At 36.2% G+C, this 23368-nt stretch overlaps 1 protein-coding gene across 3 annotated transcripts in view; it reads right to left on the minus strand.

The window, feature by feature from the left end:
• Nucleotides 1-23368, minus strand: part of WDR47 (WD repeat domain 47) — a 57981-nt gene that overhangs the window by 11715 nt on the left and 22898 nt on the right. For all 3 annotated transcript variants that reach the window (XM_079921385.1, XM_079921386.1, XM_079921384.1), the window contains exons 4-9: nucleotides 21327-21411; nucleotides 18928-19730; nucleotides 14307-14430; nucleotides 8587-8765; nucleotides 4218-4478; nucleotides 1339-1414 (exon numbers count right to left, since the gene is read on the minus strand). In XM_079921385.1, the coding sequence (XP_079777511.1) occupies nucleotides 1339-1414; nucleotides 4218-4478; nucleotides 8587-8765; nucleotides 14307-14430; nucleotides 18928-19730; nucleotides 21327-21411 (1528 nt within the window). The remainder of the gene's footprint in view (nucleotides 1-1338; nucleotides 1415-4217; nucleotides 4479-8586; nucleotides 8766-14306; nucleotides 14431-18927; nucleotides 19731-21326; nucleotides 21412-23368) is intronic.

Genomic DNA, 23368 nt, shown 5'->3' on the forward strand with positions numbered 1-23368 from the left:
TAAAATACCCTTTTAAAACTGTAAAAATGATTTTAATCAGAAAATTTAATTTCAGCCTCATTTCTATTTTAAACTGTCAACCTGTCTGTCCACAGCCCTCTTCTGAGGAAGGCAAGTTGAAACAGCTCTGTATAAAAGCTTTGGTGACTGCTATTATTGGTATCATTTGAAACCACCCTGCTACCCTGACCAGGACTGGACCCTGGACCTGGAACAGAGCCCTCCAGGCTGGGTGTGGTGCACAGACCCAACCAAATTCTCTTTGTGTAGGTACTTGACATTCATACGTTCCAAAGGCAAATCACTTCAGCTCTGGTTGTATGCTGAGAGCTCTAGAATCCATAGTGATTATTATATCAATGAAGAGACTATACATCTCCCTACCCAAACTTTTATGTATTCAGCAATACATCCTCATGGGGGAGTAGGAGTTAAAGCTAATATATTACAATCTGTCTTACGTAACTGAATTGAATTCTTGTATTATTCATATCAATTTATTTGACTAGAAATACTACATTTTCCATTAATCCATATACAAGAAAGGTATCTATTTACCAAATGAATAGCATGGGTAGATAAGAGAAAAATGGAGGGGAATGACTAATTGATTAAATGGCCAATAGCACATTAATAATAATTACTAAGGGTTCCTTTACAGCAGAAGTGGCAGAGCCAAAATTAACTTTACCTGCTCTTCTCCAGTGTATTTAAATTTTTTTTTAATTTGTTGCCATTGAAAAAATAGATTTCACATAAAAATCTAACTTTCTAGCTTTTCTTGAAAATCAAAAGAACTAGAAACACTAGGCCAGCATATTTCTTTGTGCAAGGGACAAATATTCCTATGTACTTATCACAAAAATAGTCAACTTTATTCATTTATGTTACCTGTTTGGCCCCATAAGCATCTGAAATAATTATTGTTTATGGGGTTAAAATTTGAACTAGAGAAAATAAGATAGAGTGAAGGTGTATACTGGTTAGAGAAGGATATCGGGTTCCAAAGCAAAAAACAAATGCATTGATGAGAAGCCCAAAGGAGTAAAGATATAATAATACCTTAACTAATTAACCACAGGGTTCAGAGAGTAGTGACACAGCCCTAACTCATGCGCCAAGATCACCACTGGACAATTAATATGAATACTCTCAAAATGTGATTTCTCAGGCAACCCCTTCACTTCACTCAGTGAAAGCTCAACTACCCTGAGGTAACTACCAGCATTAACAATAATGACTATTTCTAAAGGTTGTTCTTTCTTTAAGTTGAGAATTCCTTGACAAAATTTGCAAGTAAATATAAAAATAATGAACCTTCCTTCCCCTAAGTATTACCTCTTCCCCTCTTGATCTTGACAGATTCCCTGAAGAATCTCCAAGAGGTGGCTTAATGACCGAATGTTCTGATGAGCTGTGTGAATAGAAATTCAAGTACAGTTTACTCTGAATATCAAAACAGAAACTAACTTGTCCTTTCAATCTCTAATATTTATTTTTTTGGCAAATGACACCCACTGACTCCAGTCATAGTTACTCTCTGGAGTCATTTATTAAGAGGCTCTGGACTCATAACACAAAGCATAGTTAGTTGTAAGGAAGGAATGAGAAGCCATTCTAGAAAAGAGATTAAGTCAAAGTCCACAAATTTTATAGTCAGATGTCAAGTACCTTTTCCCTGCTTAGTTCCAGAATCCTGGTTGCTATGCTTAAATACTAACCCAGGCAGGAACCTGGATTGCTCTTTAGAAAAATTATCTGGACCATGAAAAAAGACTAACAGAAACTTGACAGTTCAGGGTCCCACAATAAAACAATGTTTCCATTTAATCACTTTTTGGTGAGGCCAACAGGTAAACACATGCATCCATACATGTGGCCCTTCCTTCCAATCAGCTTTTTTAAAAAATGCCTCACTCCCAATAGTCAAATGCTTGAAGAAAGCCTCCTAAATAAAAACCAGAGACTAGAGTCTTCCCTGGTGGTGCAGTGGTTAGGACTCCATGCTTCCACCGCGGGGGCACTGGTTCCACCCCTGGTCAGGGAACTACGATCCTGCAAACCCTGAAATGCAGCCAAAAACAAAACAAAACAAAACAAAAAAAACGAAGAGTAAAATAAACAAGAAAGGAATTTGGAAGAAGGAAGACAATTAAGGAAACAAAAACTACAAAAATATAATTAAAATCCTAAGAAATGTAAGGGGAAATAATGAATCCAGGAAACAAGAAAAATATCTATTAAAAAATATAAGGAAAATTAGAGAATAAGAGCTTAGAAAATAAAAATGATTCCAGAAAAAATTAATCAATATAAAATGGAGGTAAGAAAATTGCTACATAAATGTTTTCGATATTCTAGCACTTAAGTTTCCAGCTTAAAAGAGCCCACGAAGTATCCAGCAAAATGAAGTAAAATAGACCTACTCTGATGTGTATCATCATGAAGTTTTAGAACATCAGGGAAGACAAAGTCCTAAAAAATCCCAGAGTGGAAAAAGCAGTAGTTCTCATACAAAGGATCATATCACAATGGCATCAGACTTTTCAATATGTATGTGAGCATGTAGCAATGACTCTGAAACTCTGAGAAATGATTTCCATTCTAGAATTCTATACTCAGCTATACTAACAAGTCAAATATGAAATACTTAGACATGCAAGATCTCAGAAACTTGTACTCTGATGTACCCCTTTTCAGAAAACTACATGAGATCCTAAAACAGGGGATCCAATACAGGGAACAGGCAAAGGAAACTCCCAGGAGAATGGTGAAGGAAAGTCCCAGGACTATCTAGGCCTGAATAAAATGACTTAGAAGCAATGAATATAAAGTGAACCAGGAGTGATCTTGGAGGGGTATCTCCCAGGGGGAAAAAAAATGGAAAGAGAAAGTACCTAATATTTTTTACTGTAATGAGGAGTTTTATGATTTTACAGTTCTGCCACAGCATCTGCAGATAGTTTAGTACCAAGAACACTAAGCATGTATACACATACACATGCACACCAAAAATGAGGCAATTACTCCCCCCCATGAAAAACAAAAAAGTTTTGTGAAAGGAAATATATTCATATTATATGACTCAGTTGTAAATAACATTTACATGGCCATAGTAATGTTAACACTGAATACCGATTTAAACAAAAATTGATGTATATTAGAAGAAGGTGTAGACAAAATTAATGTGTTGTGGGTAAGGTATGGTAGCTAAATCTAATTGGCAGGGAATCAAGGGATAATAAAAACAGCAATAGAAGCAGATTATTCAGAAATGTGGAGATACATAGCAAAAGTAACAGCTAACTAGGTTGAAAATGGCAGCCTACTGGAAACAGAAGTCATGGACAAAGATGGGTAAGAGAGGGGATTCTGTTTTGTTTTAAGCCTTGAAGTGCTATTTGTCCTTTTAAACCATGCATGTATATTACTTTGATAAAAATAAAAACCAATTTTAAAATCTGAGTTCTAGTTTGCTGGGTACACAAAACAAGTGTTATAGGAACTGTAATAAAGAAGCAAATATTAAATAAACTTATATTCTTAAGTATAAAACTAGAGTTTTTGATACTAAATGTATAAAGCTAATTCCTGTAAACATCCAAATGCCAAAAGCAAGTTATGCATTTTAAAACGAACTATTCCCAAAGGTGTTCAATATTATAATAGAGGAAGAAAATGCTCAACTATTCCCATTGCATAAACTAACACTTGTCTACTGATAACAAGATGAAAATTTTTCTCTGACTACTGAAAATATAAATATGCAAGAAGTCTCAATTGCTGTAACTACCAGAGCTGCCAAGACTGTCTTGCTGCAATCATTCCACCATGTCAGAAAACATCTTCTTGTGCCCTGGATGTCTGTGAATTAAAAGCTTATTTGTTGAAAGGTACCAATGGCAAGGGAAAAAACTGGGGAGAAGATAAAGCCTAAAACTGTATGATCTCTGAGTAAGATGGCTTATAAAAAAATAGAATTGCCTTGGTGGTGGTAAGAAAGCAAAAAGAAAAATAGGAGAATAAAGACTATTAAGAGACTCAGAAGTTAGTAGAAGAGAATATAGATAAATGAAGGCAGATCAGAAAAAAAAATTTTGTAGGTAATGAACTGTAAAAACTTTCAATTGTAAGGCTGCAAAGAGAAGTTCAACTTTCCAAGTCTATGTATTAGTATGAAGTTAACATTTCCAGGTCTAACAAAGTAAAGCACTTACATTTGGTTTCCACAAGAAGGTGATTCCTCAAGAAAAGGTGTGTGATTTATTGATCCAGGATTACTAGGAGTGCTTGTGTGAATATCTGAAGCATCATGTGTTAATCTCTGACTAGAGTCTTGGGATGGTGTAGAAAAACTAGTGATGGAAGAATTATTAGATCCATTGCCTTTGTTCCCATTACATTGCTGGTTGAGCGCTGGTACCTCATTACCAAGGCTATCCATTCCAATATTTAATTCACCTAGCTTTTGAATGGACCTATAAAATAAAACAACATAATTATATTAAAATAAAAACTTAGTCATATTCCTAACATATAGAAGACTGAAAATTTGAGAGGGTAAATACATGCACATACAACATATAATATATGACAAGTTTAGTACTAAAAATTACCATCATCAGTTTAAGACATAACCAAGAAACTGAAAGAAGATCCAAATTTTCCTATAGTATATCACTGTAAAGGAGACAGGCATAATGGGTATCACTGATTTTTTTAAAGCACCTTTTACCATAAAAAAACAGAAAAAAAATCTGTTTCTTCTCCAGTACAACTTTGGTTCAATTTTCAACATGAAAATTAATTTCCCAAAATAATAAAAATATCACCTCTATCAAATTTCTCACCAACAAAACAAAACAAGCCATTTTCATTTCATCTGTCTAGTAATGTCATATCAACTAAGAAATGGATGACTAGAGCAGGCCATGATGGGACGAAGTCAAGTGGCATCCCTATTATCCACACATTCACTCATTCATTCATTTATTCATTCTACAAAAACTATTTGCCAGGCTCTGATCTAGGCACTAGTGAGATAAAACAGGGAGCAAAACAAGGTGGCCTTGGGGTCTTTCCCTCACCGCAAGTCTCCCTACGTCAGGGTAGCCTGACTCCTTATGCTGGACTCAGGGCTCCAAAGGGCACAGAGGAAGCTGCCAGGCTCTCTTAAGATTTAGACCAGAACTGGAGAATCACTTTCTCCCGCCTAGATTTAGTATGAGAGAGGACTACATAAGGGATGTAACTACCAAGGGGTATTGTGGCTCACTGTATTTTCTAATTTACCTACATTAAACATTAGTGTTCGTGTGTGTGCTTGTGCATGCGTGCATGTGTATGTTTAGGGCTTAAAAAAGACTTTAGAAGAGCAGTTTAATATTATTAAAGGAATTGGCAGCCATTACTAAATATTTATCAGTTAAAATGTTTAACTAGACAGTACTTCTAATCGTCTATGAAACACTAATCCTGTGAAATGCTCCCCATAAAAAAAGATCCTGGGCTTCCCTGGTGGCGCAGTGGTTGAGAGTTCGCCTGCCGATGCAGGGGACGCGGGTTCGTGCCCCGTCCGGGAGGATCCCACGTGCCGCGGAGCAGCTGGGCCCGTGAGCCATGGCCGCTGAGCCTGCGTGTCCAGAGCCTGTGCTCCGCAACGGGAGAGGCCACAACAGTGAGAGGCCCGTGTACAGCAAAAAAAAAAAAAAAAGATCCTGAGTCAAATAAATGTGGGAAATGCTAAGTATAAAGAATCTAAAATGCAAATATCATATTGATTTTCTCAAAGTGGGGAGGATGGGGAAGGCCTATAATAAGTGCCAATTATTAGTGCCTATTATAAGTGCCAATTATTAGTAACAGAAACAAAATATCAAGAGGTATAAAGTAGTGATACAGTACTGTTAATAATAATCCTATCATGCTTTAGTTGATTTTTTTCAGTAAGTTCTATTACAGAACATGACTCTTATTTCTCTGCCTCTTTCTATGCCTCTGGGAAGGAAGAAACAAAATTTAATTCTGGAAACTGCTCTGCTGCTAGAATGATTTGGAAGACTAAAACATTAAGGGGAAAAAAGTATATTTTAATTTCTAGATTCTATCTCTATTCAATTTGTCCTTGGTATTAGTCAGGTACTTTAATGTCCTGGTACAGGCTCAGTTATATAAGGTCCAGAAAAAAAGGATTGAACGATTTTTTTTGTTTGTTTTTTTGTGGTACGCGGGCCTCTCACTGTTGCGGCCTCTCCCGTTGCGGAGCACAGGCTCTGGACGCGCAGGCTCAGCGGCCATGGCTCACGGCCCTAGCTGCTCCGCAGCATGTGGGATCTTCCCGGACCGGGGCACGAACCCGTGTCCCCTGCATCGGCAGGTGGACTCTCAACCACTGCGCCACCAGGGAAGCCCTGAACTATTATTTTAAAGAGTTAGAAAACAGAATAGATAAGAAATGGTTAAGACAACAACAGAGGGCTTCCCTGGTGGCACAATGGTTAAGAATCTGCCTGCCAATGCAGGGGACACAGGTTCAAGCCCCAGTCCAGGAAGATCCCACATACCGTGGAGCAACTAAGCCCATGCACCACAACTACTGAACTTGCGCTCTAGAGCCCGCAAGCCTCAACTACTGAGTCCTCATGCCACAACTACTGAAGCTCACGTGCCTAGAGCCCATGCTCCACAACAAGAGAAGCCACCGCAATGAGAAGCCCGTGCACCGTAATGAAGAGTAGCCCCCGCTCGCCGCAACTAGAGAAAGCCCAGGCGCAGCAACGAAAACCCAATGCAGCCAAAAAAAAAAAAAAAAAAAAGACAGCAACAGAGAATTTATATGAAACTAATTTACGAAAACTTAGGATAAACACCCATTCATATTTATTTATAATAGACCTGGTTATCCTATGGATTTTTATAACATACTTACCTTTAGTACAATTTAAAATTCTAATCTCTAAAGAAATTGAGAACAGTTGTTAAATAATAAATATGCTCTAAACTGAACCTAAATTATAAGAAATAATTTGAATTCTATTTATTATTGTCTTTAAAGGAAGAATAAACCATCTGGAATAGTTTAACTTTTTTTCTGAGAAAGGACATCTTACTACTACCAGAATCACAGAACTTTGCCACTTCATGTTCTGACTTAATGCTAGGTATCTGCTTTCACTGAAAAATAAAACAGTCAGGAAGTCAAACTGCAACCATGACTTACTGATATGAAGATGACATCCAAGAACTAGAAGTAGCAATTCATCAAATTAGGATAATTCTCATAAGCCACTGACTTGATCAGAGGTGATAATTAAACGACCCTCAAACTGAATGTTCAGAAGCCTACCTAGACTCTATAGATTACCACTAATACAAGTTCCTTGTGTGAAGGTTTGAAGACAGGATCAGTTTCAGGCTCACTGACTTGCATAACACGCAGAGTGTCAAGCAGATTACTTCCAATATTACTGAACCAAGTAAAGACAGTCCCCACTGCATTGCCATATTATAATCATGATGATAGCCAACATTTATGGCATACCTCCTATATGCTAGAAATTATTCTAAGTAATTTTTTATGTATGCTAATTCAATCTTCCAACAACCCTTGCTCATTTAAATATACATATTCAGGCTTCCCTGGTGGTGCAGTGGTTAGGAATCTGCCTGCCAATGCAGGGGACACGGGTTCAAGCCCTGGTCCAGGAAGATCCCACATGCTGCGGAGCAACTAAGCCCGTGCACCACAACTACTGAGCCTGTGCTCTAGAGACCGCTAGCCACAACTACTGAGCCCATGTGCCACAACTACTGAAGCCCACGCTTCTAGAGCCCATGCTCCGCAACAAGAGAATCCACCACAATGAGAAGCCTGCGCACCGCAATGAAGAGTAACCCCGGCTCGCTGCAATGAAGACCCAACGTGGCCAAAAATTAATTAATTAATTTTTATAAATAAATAAATAAACAAACATTCTGGTTTACTGATTTCTAAAAAAAAAAAGTTACCATATATTTACCTCCTATAGTTAAAAATAACATAAGTTCATACTGTCTTGGCAGAAATTATAAGAAAGAATCATTTTACTATACTGAATTCAATAGAATCTGAGAGTTTAAGCTCTCAAAATAACAATAAAAATAACAGGTAACACTTAATATAGTGCTTACTCTATGCCAGGTACTTTTTTAAGCACTTTACGTGGATTAACGCGTTTAATCTTCATGGCACCCCTGTGAAATAGATGAGGAAAGAAGCAAATAGAAGGTAGTAACTCCCTCTAGGTCCTCAGCTACCCTGGGACAGGGCTGGATCCAGAAGTAGTCTACTTCCAGGCTATGTGCTGAAACCACCACTCTCACTGCTCCCTTTGCTTAGATGTGAAAGGCCATTTAAAGGGAAGAAGGACAAAACCAGATGAGCCCTCAGAATGCTGTGAATGGAAGAGATTAAGTAACTCCACACTACTTGAAACACTTAAAAAGCCTTAAAATTTCAAACTATACACAGCAAGTAGCAGTTGCTGCATGCTCTTAATAGCTTTTAAATAATTCCTTATATTTAAAAAAGTGACTAAAAAGACTGACCTATTGAGGAATTGTTCAGTAAGATTCTGCTGCTGATCAGGACCATCCTCCTGATTCACACCTCCTTCAAGCAGCATCTGTTGGTATATCTGTCGCTGTTGCTCCTTCTGTTCTAAATGCTGTTGATAGCGTAATCGTTGCCTATAATATTCTTGAAATTGTTCTGTTGAATCTCGAAGCTTAAAAATATTAGAAAAAATAATATATTTGAGCAGACTACAATTGAATATGTCACCACTCAACAGTAACTTCTATAAGTGCTGAATAAAACATACAGATAGCTATAAATAACAATCAGAAAGTACTTAATATATTGGCTCTTTGAAAAATAACATAGTATCCATGAGTCTTAACAGTCAAGTAGATCACATCAGTTAATTTGCTGAATTCCACAGCAAGAGACTGACCAAAATGAATGGTCATCCTGGATCCCTAACACCAAATAAAAATACAAGTTACAGTTGTCACAAGGGAAACATAGATAGAGAATACAAATGTAGATACAGACAAACACAAATCTATCTATATTACTAGAAAAAAAAATACTGAGGGACTACATTAATATTTAATAAGCACAATATTAATCTTATCCAACACACTTGACTTAAGCATGTACGTGGCTTAATAGGTTAATCTGGAGGGAAGCTTATAAAATTTCCCTCAAAAACAATACTTTAATTCAAAGAGCCTTTCACAAGAAAGTAGAATAAATGGGTGTTAAACTTAGCAGTCTCAACATTCCTTCCTCACTCTTCTAGAAGCCAACTTAAAGGACTTAGATATCATAGTGAATTCAAATACTGGCAAAGAAAGATTCCTGCCAAGCCAGAGTCTGGTCACACTACACAGGTCACGTGAACGGGAACAAATCAGTCATCTCTAAACTTGGCCAACACTGATAATAAGCTTATCTAAGAGTCTTGTACCGCTAACCAAAGCTAAAACTGTCTCCCTTTTCCAGAATATAGTAACAGTCCCCCTTTACTTCATAACTTATAGCAATAACTCTGAGACAAAATTATCTGTATGTTCCTTAAAAAAATTTTTGTTGTAAGATACAAATATTGTAATTTTAACCATTTTTCAGTGTACAATTCAGTGGCATTAGATTCATAGTATTGTACAACCATCACTATTATCTATTTCCAAAAATTTTCATCACTCCAAACAGAAATTCCATAACCATTAAGCAATAACTCCTCACTTCCCTCTCCCCCCTAACCCCTGCTAACTTCTACTTTCTGTCTCTATAAATTTGCCTATCCTAGATATTTCATATAAATGGAATCATACAATATTTGTCCTTTTGTGTCTGGCTTATTTCACTTAACACGATGTTTTAGAGGTTCATCCAAGTTGTAGCATATCATTCCTTTTTATGGCTGAATAATATCCCATTGTATCAATATATCACTTTTGTTTATCCATTAACCTGTGGATGGACATGGGTTATTTCTACCTTTTGGCCACTATAAATAATGCTGCTATGAACATGGATGTACAGATATCTGTTTGAGTCCTTGCTTTCAATGCCTTTGGGCATATACCTAGAAGTGAAATGACTGGGTCATACAGTAATTCTATATTTAGGTTTTTGAGGTACCATGAAACCACAGTAACAGCACCATTTTACATACCAACCAGCAATGTGTGAGTGCTCAAATTTCTCTATTTCTTCATCAACACGTGTTATTTTCCATTGCTCTGATTTTAGCCATTTTAGTAGTTGTGAAGTTATATTTCATTGTGGTTTTGATTTACATTTCCCTAATGACAAGTGATGTTAAGCATCTTCTTCATGTACTCACTGGCCATTTATAGACATTTAGCCAATTTGCAGAAATGTCTATTCAAGTCCTTTTTTAGACTGGGTTTTTTTGTTGTTGAGTTGTAGTAGTTCTTTACATATTCTAGATATTAAACTCTTGCCAGATAAATGATTTGCAAATATTTTTCCCATTCTGTAGGCTGTCCTTTCACTTTCTTGATAATGTCCTTTGATGCACAAAAGGTTTTTTTCAAAAATATTTATTTATTTATTTTGGCTGCCCTGGGTCTTAGTTGTGGCATGTGGGATCTTTTAATTGCAGCATGTGGGCTCTTAGTTACAGCATGCAGACTTCTTAGTTGTGGCATATGTGTGGGACCTAGTTCCCCGACCAGGGATCGAACCCGGGCCCCCTGCATTGGGAGCATGGAGTCTTACCCACTGGACCACCAGGGAAATCCAAAAGTTTTTAATTTTGATAAAGTCCAATTTATCAATTTTTACATTTGTTGCTTAAGCTTTGGTATCATATGTAAGAACACATTACAAAATCTAAGGTTGTGAAGATTTATCCCTTTGTTTTCTTCTAAGAGTTTTATACTTTTAGATCCTATACTTAAGTTGTTGATCTATTTTTAGTTAATTTTTATATATGTTGTGAGGTAGAGGTCCAACTTCATTCTTTTGCATGTGGAAATCCAGTTGATCTAGCATCATCTGTTGAAAAGACTATTTTTTCCCCCACTGAATGGACTTGGCACCCTTGCCAATAATCAGTTGGTCACAGATATACAGAATTATTTCTGGTCTCTCAATTTATTCTATTGGTCTATATGCCTATCCTTATACAAGTACCACACAGTTTGGATTACTGTAGCTTTGTAGTAAGTTTTGAAATTATGAAGTGTGACTCCTACAACTTTGTTCTTCTTTTTTCAAAATTGTTTTGGCTATTCAAGGTCCCTTGCAATTCCATATGAATTTGAGTATTGACTTTTCCATTACTGCAAAAGAGGTGGCGGAATTTTTATAGGAACTGCATGGAATCTGTAAATAATACTGGGGTAGTACTGACATCTTAACAGTATTAAATCTTCCGATCCATTAACACAGAATGTCTTCAATTATTTAGATCTTCTTTAACTTCTTTCAGCAATGTTTTGTAGATTTTAGCATACAAGTCTTTCAACTCCTTAATTTATTCCCAGATATTTTATCCTTTTATATGCTGTTGCAAATGGAATCGCTTTCTTTCTTTTTTTTTTTTTTTTGCGGTACACGGGCCTCTCACTGTTGTGGCCTCTCTCGTTGCGGAGCACAGCTCCAGACGCGCAGGCTCAGTGGCCACGGCTCACGGGCCCAGCCGCTCCACGGCATGTGGGATCTTCCCGGACTGGGGCACGAACCTGTGTCCCCTGCATTGGCAGGCAGACTCTCAACCACTGTGCCACCAGGGAAGCACTGAAATCGCTTTCTTAATTTCCTTTTCTGATTGTTCATTGTTAGTGTATAGAAACACAACTGATTTTTATGTGTTGATCTTGTACCCTGCAACTCTGTTGAACCTGTTTATAAGCTCTAGTAGCTGTCTTGTGAATTATTCATGATTATATATATAATATTCATGTCATCCGTGAATAGAGATAGCTTTACTTCTTCCTTTCCAATTTATTTCTTTTTCTGGTCTAACTGCTCTGGCTAGAACTTCTAATAAATGTTGAATAGCAGCAGTGAAAGCAGGCATCCTTATCTTTGTTCCTGACCTTAGGGAGAAAGCTTCTACTCATTAACTATTGAGTATGCTGTTAGGTTGGGTTTTACATAAATGATCTTCAGCATGCTGAGGAAGTTCCATTCTATTCTTAGTTCTCTGAGAGCTTTTATCAGCAAAGTGTTTGATTTTCTCAAATGTCTTTTCTGCATCAATTGAGATGATTGCATGTTGTTTCTTTTTTTCCTTCATTCTATTAATGTGATGTATATTAAACTGATTGTTTTTTATGTTGAACCACCTTGCATCCTGCAATCAATCCACTTGGTCAGAATGCATAATCCTTTTAATATGCTGATGGATTTGGTTTACCAGTATTTTGTTGATTTTCGCTTCTATGTTTATAAGAGGTATTGGTCTGTAGTTTTCTTTTCTTGTAATATTTTCACTTGGTTTTGCTATCAGGGTAATGCTGGCCTCACAGAATGAGTTAGGAAGTGTTTCCTCCTCATATTTTTTGGAAAATTTTGAGGATTGTTAACGCTTCCTAAATGTTTGTAGAATTCACCAGTAAAGCCATCTGATCCCAGTCTTTTCTCTGTTGAGAAGTTTTTTGATTACTGATTCAATCTCTTTACTCATTATACATCTGTTGAGATTTTCTATTTCTTTCTGAGTCAGTTTAGTAATTTGTGTTTCTAAGGAATTTGTCCATTTCATCTAAGTTGTTTAATTTGTTGGCTTACAACTGGTCACAGTATTCTCTTATAATCTTTTCATTATTGTAAGGTTGATAGTTTTATTTTTGATTTTAGTTATTTGTGTTTTGTTTTTCTTTGTCAGTCTAGCTAAGGGCTTGTCAATTTTATTGATCTTTTAAAAGAACCAACTTTTGGTTTTGTTGATTCCCTCTGTTGTTTTCCTTTTCTCTATTTTATTTCTCTCTCTTCTAATCTTTATTATTTCCTTCCTTCTGCTAGCTTTGGGTCTAGCTTGCTCTTCCTTTTCCTAGCTCTTCAAGGCATAAAATTAGGTTATTGATTTGAGATCTTTCTTCTTTTTTAATGTAAGCATTTGCAGCTATAAATTTCTCCCTGAGCACTGCTTTTGCTGCATTCCATAATTTTGTTGTATATTTGGTATGCTGTACTCATTTTCAGTAGTCTCTAAGTATTTTCTAATTTCCCTTGTGATTTCTTCTTTGATCCAGTGGTTGTTTAAGAGTGTGTTGATTAATTTTTACAAATTTTGGATTTAAAAATTTTCCTTCTGTTATCAATTTCTAGCTTCATTCCACTGTGGTCAGAGGAGATACTTTACATGATTTCAGATCTTTTAAAAGTTATTGAGACTTGTTTTGCGTCCTAACACATGGTCTATCCTGAAGAACACTGCACGTGCACTGGAGAAGAATGTGTGTTCTACTATTGTTGAGTGTTCTATAGATGTCTATTACGTCCAGTTGGTTTACAGTGTTGTTCAAGTCCTCTATATCCTTACTGATCTTCTGTTAAATGTTCTATCCATTACTGCAAGTGGGGTATTGATGTCTCCAACTATTATTGCAGAACTATTTCTCCCTTCAGCTCTGCCAATGTTTGCCTCATATATTTCGGGATTCTGTTGTTTTGTGCATATCCATATGTACTTTTAAGAAAAATTTTTCTACTTCATTCTAAATATTTAGTCAAAACCAAAAAAACTTATTCAACTTATTAAACCTACCTACTCACTCCTTATAAGTGGGGATAATATATATAAGATAAAATTTACACCCTATTTCACAGTACAATTTCCTTCCCAAAGCACCACAGAAAAATAATCTGGAACTCTAAAGGCTTAGATAAAGTATTATTCTATATTATAAATGTCACAATTTCTTGCTCATTAAATCTAATTAGCAAAATACAGAGCATATATCTTAAAAATACAAGCTGTCCGCATTTAATGCAAGTTCAATTACATGAGTGCTCAAACATGTAGGAGCAATGTCAACTGTGATATTTTAAATTGTTAATAAATCCATCCATTAAAAATGCTCCAAAATATACAGTGATAACTAAAAATACTATAAATTCTTAAGGAAGAGGGGAGAAAATGATCTAATAAATAAGAAAATCTAGATATTCTCTCTCCTATTCTCAAATATCAGACAATTCTTTTTAAATTCTATCCAAGCAAATAGTATTACTTCTTACAAAGAGAATAACTCTAAAAGACTCGAGGTGTAGTAAATATTACCTCATTTTTTTCTTGCTTAGCTGGTCCTGAATTCTGTGCTCCATTTGCAGGCTCTTTTTCTGAAACTGAACTCTGGCCCAGGATTTCACTGCTGATAGGCCGCTGTGCCTCGACAGGTGTATCACTTCAGGGCAAAAAAACAAAAAGGAAGAGGTAGGGATAAAGAAAAACATATTGTAGTTAGAGAAATTTTATTTTAAAAAGTGAATATTTAGCCTAAGTGTTTATCAAATGCACAAAAACAGATTTTTAAATTTTTCTTTCTTCTCTTTTTTTTTTTTTTTTTTTTTTTTTTTTTTGCGGTATGCGGGCCTCTCACTGCTGTGGCCTCTCCCGCTGCGAAGCACAGGCTCCGGACGCGCAGGCCCAGCGGCCATGGCCCACGGGCCCAGCCACTCCACGGCATGTGGGATCCTCCCGGACCGGGGCACGAACCCACGTCCCCCTGCATCGGCAGGCAGACTCTCAACCACTGCGCCACCAAGGAAGCCCACTTTCTTCTCTTAAGTACACTATGTAAGGGATTTTTTAAAATAGAATGTGCTTATAATGGAAGAGCACTGGATTATTAAGCAAGGACAGTAGGGGCTCCCATCTAAAATAATGTGTGTGACCTTGGGAAAATCACTTACATTCTCTGTGGCTCAGCTTCACCTACGAATTAATAGGTTAGATGACCTAAGGCCTACACTCTCTTAAAGAACTCTTAATCTGTTATTTTGTTATCCAAACATCAACTTTCTTTCCTCTAATATATTTCAATAAAATTTTAAGAATAGTTGAGATTTTATTAAAAGGCTTTCTTTGATTTGCACTTAACACAAAAGCTAAACATACCTCTTTCAAATTAAAAAAAATTTATACTAATTATTTTTATTTATTTATTTAAAATTTATTTGATTTTTGGCTGTATTGAGTCTTTGTTGCTGCGCGCAGGCTTTCTCTAGTTGCGGCGAGCGGGGGCTGCTCTTCATTGCAGTGTGTGGGCTTCTCATTGCAGTGGCTTCTCTTGTTGCAGAGCACAGGCTCTAGGCGTGCAGGCTTCAGTAGTTGTGGCACACGGGCTCAGTAGTTGTGGCTCATAGGCTCTAGAGCTCAGGCTCAGTAGTTGTGGCGCACTGGCTTAGTTGCTCCATGGCATGTGGGATCTTCCAGGACCAGGGCTTCAACCGTGTCCCCTTCATTGGCAGACAGATTCTTAACCACTGCACCAGGGGAAGTCCTCAAATATTTTTAATGTATACTAATTAGTAAGCTTGATGTCTTATGTCAGGTTGTTCCTAACAGTCTTCTAAAATACTAGCAATTTCTACTTTCATATTTATGCTGTTCAAAGTTTTTAATAACTAAGATTATCCAAAGATGACAAATACCACATTCACATAGATTACCTATCAGTAAAAGGCACCATAGGAACAAGTACAAAAGTAAAGTGATTTTTGTCTTCAATGAATTTGATTAGGAGATGACTTCCTAATGGCCTCTCCAGGCAGAAGTATGTAAGACATATCAAAATATAGGTCTAGGGTTTAGGAAAGCAGAGCTAGACAGTCATCTTCACAAAGGCACCATTAGTTAGCAGCCTAGTAGTCTTAAGTACCTAAACATACATACACACACATGCACCCTGAGGAGGAAGTAGAAAGACCTGGGAAGAGTTTTCAGCTATCGGACTGTGCTGTAAGCTGCTAGTGACCATAGGAAGCCCCATTTTAGTCCATAAATTGAATTTGTAAGAGTTATTAACTGTATAGAGATAGAATAAAACAACCTTTATAAAGTAACATTTGATTTAATTTTGCAATTTATACAGCACTTCCACATGCATTATCTCACTTAACTTGCACAATAACCTGTAAAATAGGTTAAAACTCCCATTTCACACATGAAGAAACAGACTCAAAAAAGTCATTTTCCCAAAAATACACAGTAAATAAAGCTAGAACTTGAATCCAGGTCTTCAGACTCCAAATCCAATGCTGGCACATGTATGCGAATAGATCTTTTTCCTGCCATTTAATTTTGAGACCATTATATTGTATAGTCACAGCCTGTGTATTTCAACTGATTTTTATTCCTTTTTTATTTTGAGTTGGTTTCTGTTCGAGTGAAAAGATATCCTTCAAAATACCACACACTCTTTTATAAACTTTTCTTCTGTGTTTTATCTTCTTCTTCACCATAGTAACTCAATCATACCCTGGGGATGCAGCACAGTGCTAGCACAGAGAAGACAATCAAATATTTTTAAATGAATACTGACTTCAAATTACCACAAGCAGGAGTTTCTTTATGCTGCGTTTTAACATAACTGATCTGAGCTTTCCAATATTTTTTAATTACACCTAAAATATTCTTTAAAACCAGGTAAACTTTTTTCCAAAGTAAATTTTTATACTTTATCCACAGCACAATAGCTCTCCCATAGTATGTTATTAGTAGCCCTTTTGACACACTGTACTTTCCAAGGGTATGGACCCTGAACAGGGGAAATTTATATTTATTAAGCACTAGGCACATGTTTACCACTCTGCAAGTCAACACTCTATTTTATAGAGGAGGTCACTGAGGCTCAGAGAGTAACCATCCCAAGATCACACAGCTAGAAAATGGCAAGGCTACAGTTCAAACACAAGTCTGACTCCAAAGACCATGTTCTATTCATTGTTCTACACTGCTTTGTCCCATAAGTTTTCCAATTTCAGAGACATGACAGATGTTTTCTGGGTTATTACTACTGCTCAGCTAAAAACACATATATTACTTACCTTTTGACATGTCACGTTTTACCCCACTGTTTATTCTATAATGGTCTAATAACTTATATTCCACTTCTTTCCATCTTTATTCAGTCATTCCTCAATTTATAGTACTTTCTTTACATAGGGAATAGCACATGTAGAGTCAAATTTGCCTGGATTTTTGTGTGTCTTTTTTCTTTATAAAGACAATCCCACTGGTGCACAATTCAAAACATGCTATTCATTTTATCAACCAAGAATATCCTATCATCTCATGTACTCAGAAGAATATCAGCAGTTCCCCCAGAATTGAAGCCCAGCATCCCAGACAATGAGAATTTTCTCTAAGGGGATCAGAAAGTCCAAGAAAACTTTAAGATAGTCTCTACCAATGCTCAAGATTCTCTATTCCTTTAGGATTTAGATAATAGGATGCTCTTACATTAAATTATATTCATTCGTTTTTATCACTAGATATCATCTTAATCTTTCAAATATAAAATACAGAGCAATAAGATGCCTTAGGAAGTCACCCTAGGCTTTGGGAAGTCCCTCACTTAACTGATCCCAGAATCCTCTCCTCTCTTTAAAGAACATTAAAGAAAATCACACCCACCCACCCCAACAATCTCACAGCAACTTAACAGAAAATGCTTCCATAAATATTTATCCTGTAATTCTTGTGCCTTAACCCTTAACTAAAGATCTCCTCCTGTTTTAATTAGAAATAGAAATTCCAAGTCCAGTGCTCCTTCTTCAATAAAGAATGCCTCCAACTCTCCTATATGAATAGTAAAAGGTTTAGGTTTAGTTTTTGTGCTTTTAATAAACTTATTGCAGTCGATAGTAATACTTCATAGCATCAACTCTGAGTATAGGAAACCAGGATGTGTCCCCAGTAGGTTTCCTGGAAAATGGAGGCAGGAAGTTTCCTAAGCCTTGAAATAAAGAACTGCTAATCAGGAAATTATTATTTCAAGCCAGGTTTGAAGGAAAAAGTGGTAGTTTTAATACTTAATTTTCTCATGTATGTATATAAAGAATTACTAAAAAATGATAAGTGGAAATAAACAGAGATTTTTATACATACATGTTCAATACAGTAATATTTACAGGAAACAGTCTACTCTCTTACAATAAGGAACTAGGTAAAATTATGATCCAGTCATACAATGGAATACTGCACACACCATTAATCACTGACCTCAATAAATGTTTAAAAATATGGGAGGGGCTTCCCTGGTGGCACAGTGGTTGAGAGTCCGCCTGCTGATGCAGGGGACACAGGTTCGTGCCCTGGTCAGGGAAGATCCCACATGCCGTGGAGCAGCTGGGCCCGTAAGCCATGGCCACTGAGCCTGCGGTTCCGGAGCCTGTGCTCCACAACGGGAGAGGCCACAACAGCGAGAGGCCCGCGTACCGCAAAAAAAGAAAAATATATGGGAAAACATCATGATTTATCAAGTGAAAAAAGCAAATTATATGAAAATATATATAGCACCTTCTCAATTTTTAAAAATGTATTCATTGGAAAAATGTTGGTCATCTAAGCGCAAGATTGTGTGGGATTTTAATTCTCTTATTGATATCCTTCCATATTTTCCAAAATTTCTTCAATGCACATGTACTGCCTTTATAACCAGCAAAATGATAATACGGGATACAAAAATAAAGGTTTTCCCTGATAACTCTAATTATCAAAATTTTTAAAACGCCTTATAAATAAAGTTTTAAAGACTAACTTTCAACTAAATGGACTTGAACATTTAGAAAACACACACACACACACACACACACACACACACACACACACACACACACCCCAATTAGATTATCTCACACTTGTGGAGATCTCCCAATTTTCATGAGCAAATACTTACCGTTCAGGGGATTCTTCATAAATACTGTGACATTCTGTATTCTCAAGCATAAGACTTCTACTGAGGTTTTGTACCCCTGGATAATGGAAGTTAGCAAAGGAGTGTGACATTGGAGAAGTTTTGTTCCCAAGGTCTGAAATTCTCTTATCATGACTGGTTAGTCCACAAGTGAGGCCATCTAAAGCAGGATTCAGAGAGCGGGTCATATAGGCATCAGCTGATTGAGGCCTTCTCAATGGAGATGATGGATAGGGAGAAAGTTTGCTGATAAGAGGAGTCAAAAGATCAGCATATGCAGCTTTTGTGGGTTTCAGAAGTTTGTCAACATGAATATTAAGCATTTTCTGTTCAAAAGCACAAGAGAAGACCGAAGATGGGAGATTCTGAAGCCATGACAATAAACTCAGATCCAAATCATCACAACCATTACCACATAAGAGGTCGATACCAAGTAGTACTTCACTTTCTGTAATTTCTTCTCCAGTTGCTTTACTTTGACAAAATTCTACACAGCATTCATAAAGTAGGCCCTTCATTACAAGCTGAAATAAACGATTGTTACTTGCTTTAAAACCAGCCTCACTGAGCTTCCTATCAGCAGGGATGAATTCTGCAACCATGACACAAGCCTCTTCAAAACAGTGAACTCGTGCAGTGCTGGGATTCCAGTCCTTAAATTCAGCATGATTGGTCAGACGAGGCAAAGTCAAAAGCAAACAGAGCTTGCTGTAATCATCTTTAGAAGGACAGTACTCTTCTAGGGCATGTAAACATTGCACAGCTTCTTGCATGGTAAATTCCAGCTGTAAGAAAAATATAAGTGATTGCTATAAAGAGAGATGCTATGAGATATGAAAACAATGAGAGTATTTTATTCAAATATAAAGACACTTTACGAACTTTCACAAACTGTTCAATTGCAAAAGGATAAACTCATGTCACAGAATACTCATATAATTGTGGGCTATTTAACAAGTTTCAAGTCAGGAACCAAAATGTTTTTTACTCCTAAAATAAAGATTTTAAAATTTGGTTATTAGCACATTAAACTTTTACCTATAAAAAAAGTGTTGTAATTCAGACTTAATACTATCATTTTCAAATGTATAATTTTTTAAGAGTAAGGATAATTAAGTTTTCTAGCAATGAAACTGAAGCATGCCAAAATTCAATTATTTATTATAGCTTGCTATCACTCCAGCTTACTCAAAAAGCAAAAGAGCCATCCTCAAACTTACCTTAGGACAAATGTGTGTGGGGAGAGAAAGCAAATCAAGAAAGGGAACACCTACAGTTCATTTCTACAAAAACAGTGCAGAGACAGAACAAAAGGAAGCTTAGCTGAAAAACAAATTACAATAATTTGTATAGTGAATATTATCTTAGTATCATAAGCTTTTGATGATGTAAGGAACCTTAGAGCTTGCATAGCACAGCTTCTATATCTTACCTGTGGGAAAAGTTAGGGTGCAGATTTAACCTATGTAATTCAGTTGGTTAGTGACAAAGACAGAATAAAAATTCTTATTGACTAATATTCCAGTGTTCTTTCCACTTTTTTCTTTTTTTTGGCCACAACATGCAGCACGCAGAATCTTAGTTCCCCGACCAGGGATCAAACCCATGACCCCTGCAGTGGAAGCATGGAGTCTTAACCACTGGACTACCAGGGAAGTCCTTCTTTCCACTTTTAAACATCATTATCTGCAAACATTTCTCTATTATTTCAATGATTACTTACTGGCACTTAATAAAAGTTTCTTTGGTTTTGGATGCGACAATACTAGTATTAAAACTTTAAAAGTATCTCTCTAATCAAAAAGAATTTAATATCATTAAATCTAAATTGTTATTAAAAGTACACATTGTACTAAAAAACACCTTTGGGGAATTCCCTGGCTGTCCAGTGGTTACAGCTCTGTGCTTTCACTGCTGAGGGCCCAGGTTCAATCCCTGGTCAGGGAACTAAGATTCTACAAGCTGCACTGCGCAGCCAAAAAAAAAAAAAAAAAGAGTTAAAAAACACACCTCTGGATCAAAGGAAGTACTGAAAAGACAGAAGGAGGAAGTAAACATAATCCACTTCTGGGATAAGAAAAGAAGCAATGATGTAGAGTCATCAAGTCAAACATCTTTTGCTATCTATATCACCTTAAACAAGAGGGGAGCACACACTCTCCAACCAGACAGCCACTCATTTATCATCTTTGCCTAAATCACACAACAAATTCAGAAGCACTACAGACTGAAAGTACTACATCTGCAAAAGAGCAGATCTTGCCCCACACCTGCTCATAAAAACTTTGAAAACTCATGATACTAATCTTTTGCTTTAGTGAATAGAATACTTATGACTGAAACAAGACTGTGGAGCAAACCTTTAGGAATAAAAATCTTACATGCTGGGGCTCATCTTCTGCTGACATTGCGTTGTTAACACATAAAGCTTCTAAAAACTTCTGCTTCAGGATAATATAACGAAACCTGTGAAAAATAAAATATGAAACATTAAAATGATTAAAATCTGAATTATAGCAATGTCGAAGACAAGAAATGAGACTCAAGTTCCTAAAGCAAAACAGGCCAAGTTTTTCTTATAGGACTAATTATTTCTTTAAAAAAAGACTTTAAAAAATTAATTTTCCAATGTCTCATAAATCAAATATACTTATAAGTTACTGTAAGTAGCTTTCCTTTCAGAAAATTCTTTAATTATTTTACAAAGCTGATCACACTGAAGCCATAATTAAAATAATTTCAGCAGCAAGTAATCATAATTTAATACTCAAAGGAAGGATTTCTATTTGCAATATTAATTCTAAGCAATCAAGTTTTCATGGAAGATGTCAAATGTCACCTAATATGAAATCAAAATTCTTTATATTACAAATATTTTATTTCCCAAAATATGTCCTCTTTTCTTTTCAAACATGAGAAAGGTCTAATAAAAATAGAGCTGAAAGGATAGGAAGGAATGAACAACATTGCTAAAAAACCATAAGATAACTAGACTTAAAACTTTTTAAAAGGGATTTTTCAGAGAGGGGAAGGGAGTGTCTACGTGACTTCTCTATGGATCAAAACATGTTGAATGCCTTAAGCACTTTAAAGAAAAGTGTTTCTAAGGGCTGAAAGAAAATAATAATGAACTTCACAGTCATTCTTTCAACCACTGTTGTAACAGCAAATATGTGTCCAATAAAACAAAATCCCTGCCTTCAGGAAGAGGGTCATCTAATGGAAGCAACCCAAGTACCCATCAACAGATGATTGGAGTAAGTAGCTGTGGTGCATTGCGTGCATGTGTACACACATACACACACAATGAACTATTACTCAGCCATAAAAAAGAACAAAATAATGCAATTTGCAGCAACATGGATGGACTTAGAGATTGTCATACTGAGTGAAGTAAGTCAGACAGAAAAGGACAAATATCATATGATATCGCTTATATGTGGAATCTAAAAAGTGGTACAAATGAACTTATTTACAAAATAGAAATAGAGTTACAGATGTGGAAAACAAACTTATGGTTAACGGGGGGAAGGGGACGAGGGATAAATTGGGAGATTGGGATTGACATATACACACTACTCTATATGAAATAAATAACTAATAAAGACCTACTGTATAGCACAGGAAACTCTACTTAATACTCTGTGATGACCTACATGGGAAAAGAATCTAAAAAAGAGTGGATATATGTATAACTGAATCACTTTGCTGTACACCTGAAACTAACACAACATTGTAAATCAACTATACTTCAATAAAAAATTTTTTAAAAGTCACACAAGGAAGCAGAAAAAGAACGAAATATTGCCATCTACAAAAACATGGATGAACCTAGAGAATATTGTGCTTACTGAAATAAGTCAGACAAAGAAAGACAAATACTATATGATAACACATGTAGAATCTAAAAAATAATACAAATGAACATATATACAAAACCGAAACAGACTCACAGACACAGAAAACAAACTTGTGGTTACCAAAATGGGGGGTGGGGGGTGGGGAGGGATAAGTTAGGGGTATGAGATTAACAAAGGCAAACTACTATACATAAAATAGGTAAGCAACAAGGATTAACTATATAGCACAGAGAATTATACCCAATATCTTGTAATAACCTATAATGGAATATAATCTGCAAAAATATTGAAACACCATGCTGTGTACCTGAAACTAACACAATATTATAAATCAACTATACTTCAATTTTTTTAAAAAAAGAAGAGGGTCATCTAATAAATTGCATGAAATATGTATAGGATTCAGCAAGATTTCAAAGGCGTATGAAACAGGTCTACCAGAAATAGTGAGGGTCTTACAAGAAATGACTCTTGGAAGATGATCAAGAATGTGCTATGTAAAGGCAGGAGATGATGTAAGAAACAGTATCCCAGATAAATGAAGAATGTATAAAAGCAAAGAG

The sequence above is a fragment of the Stenella coeruleoalba genome (genome assembly GCF_951394435.1).
Source record: "Stenella coeruleoalba genome assembly, chromosome: 1".
Classification (NCBI taxonomy): domain Eukaryota; kingdom Metazoa; phylum Chordata; class Mammalia; order Artiodactyla; family Delphinidae; genus Stenella; species Stenella coeruleoalba.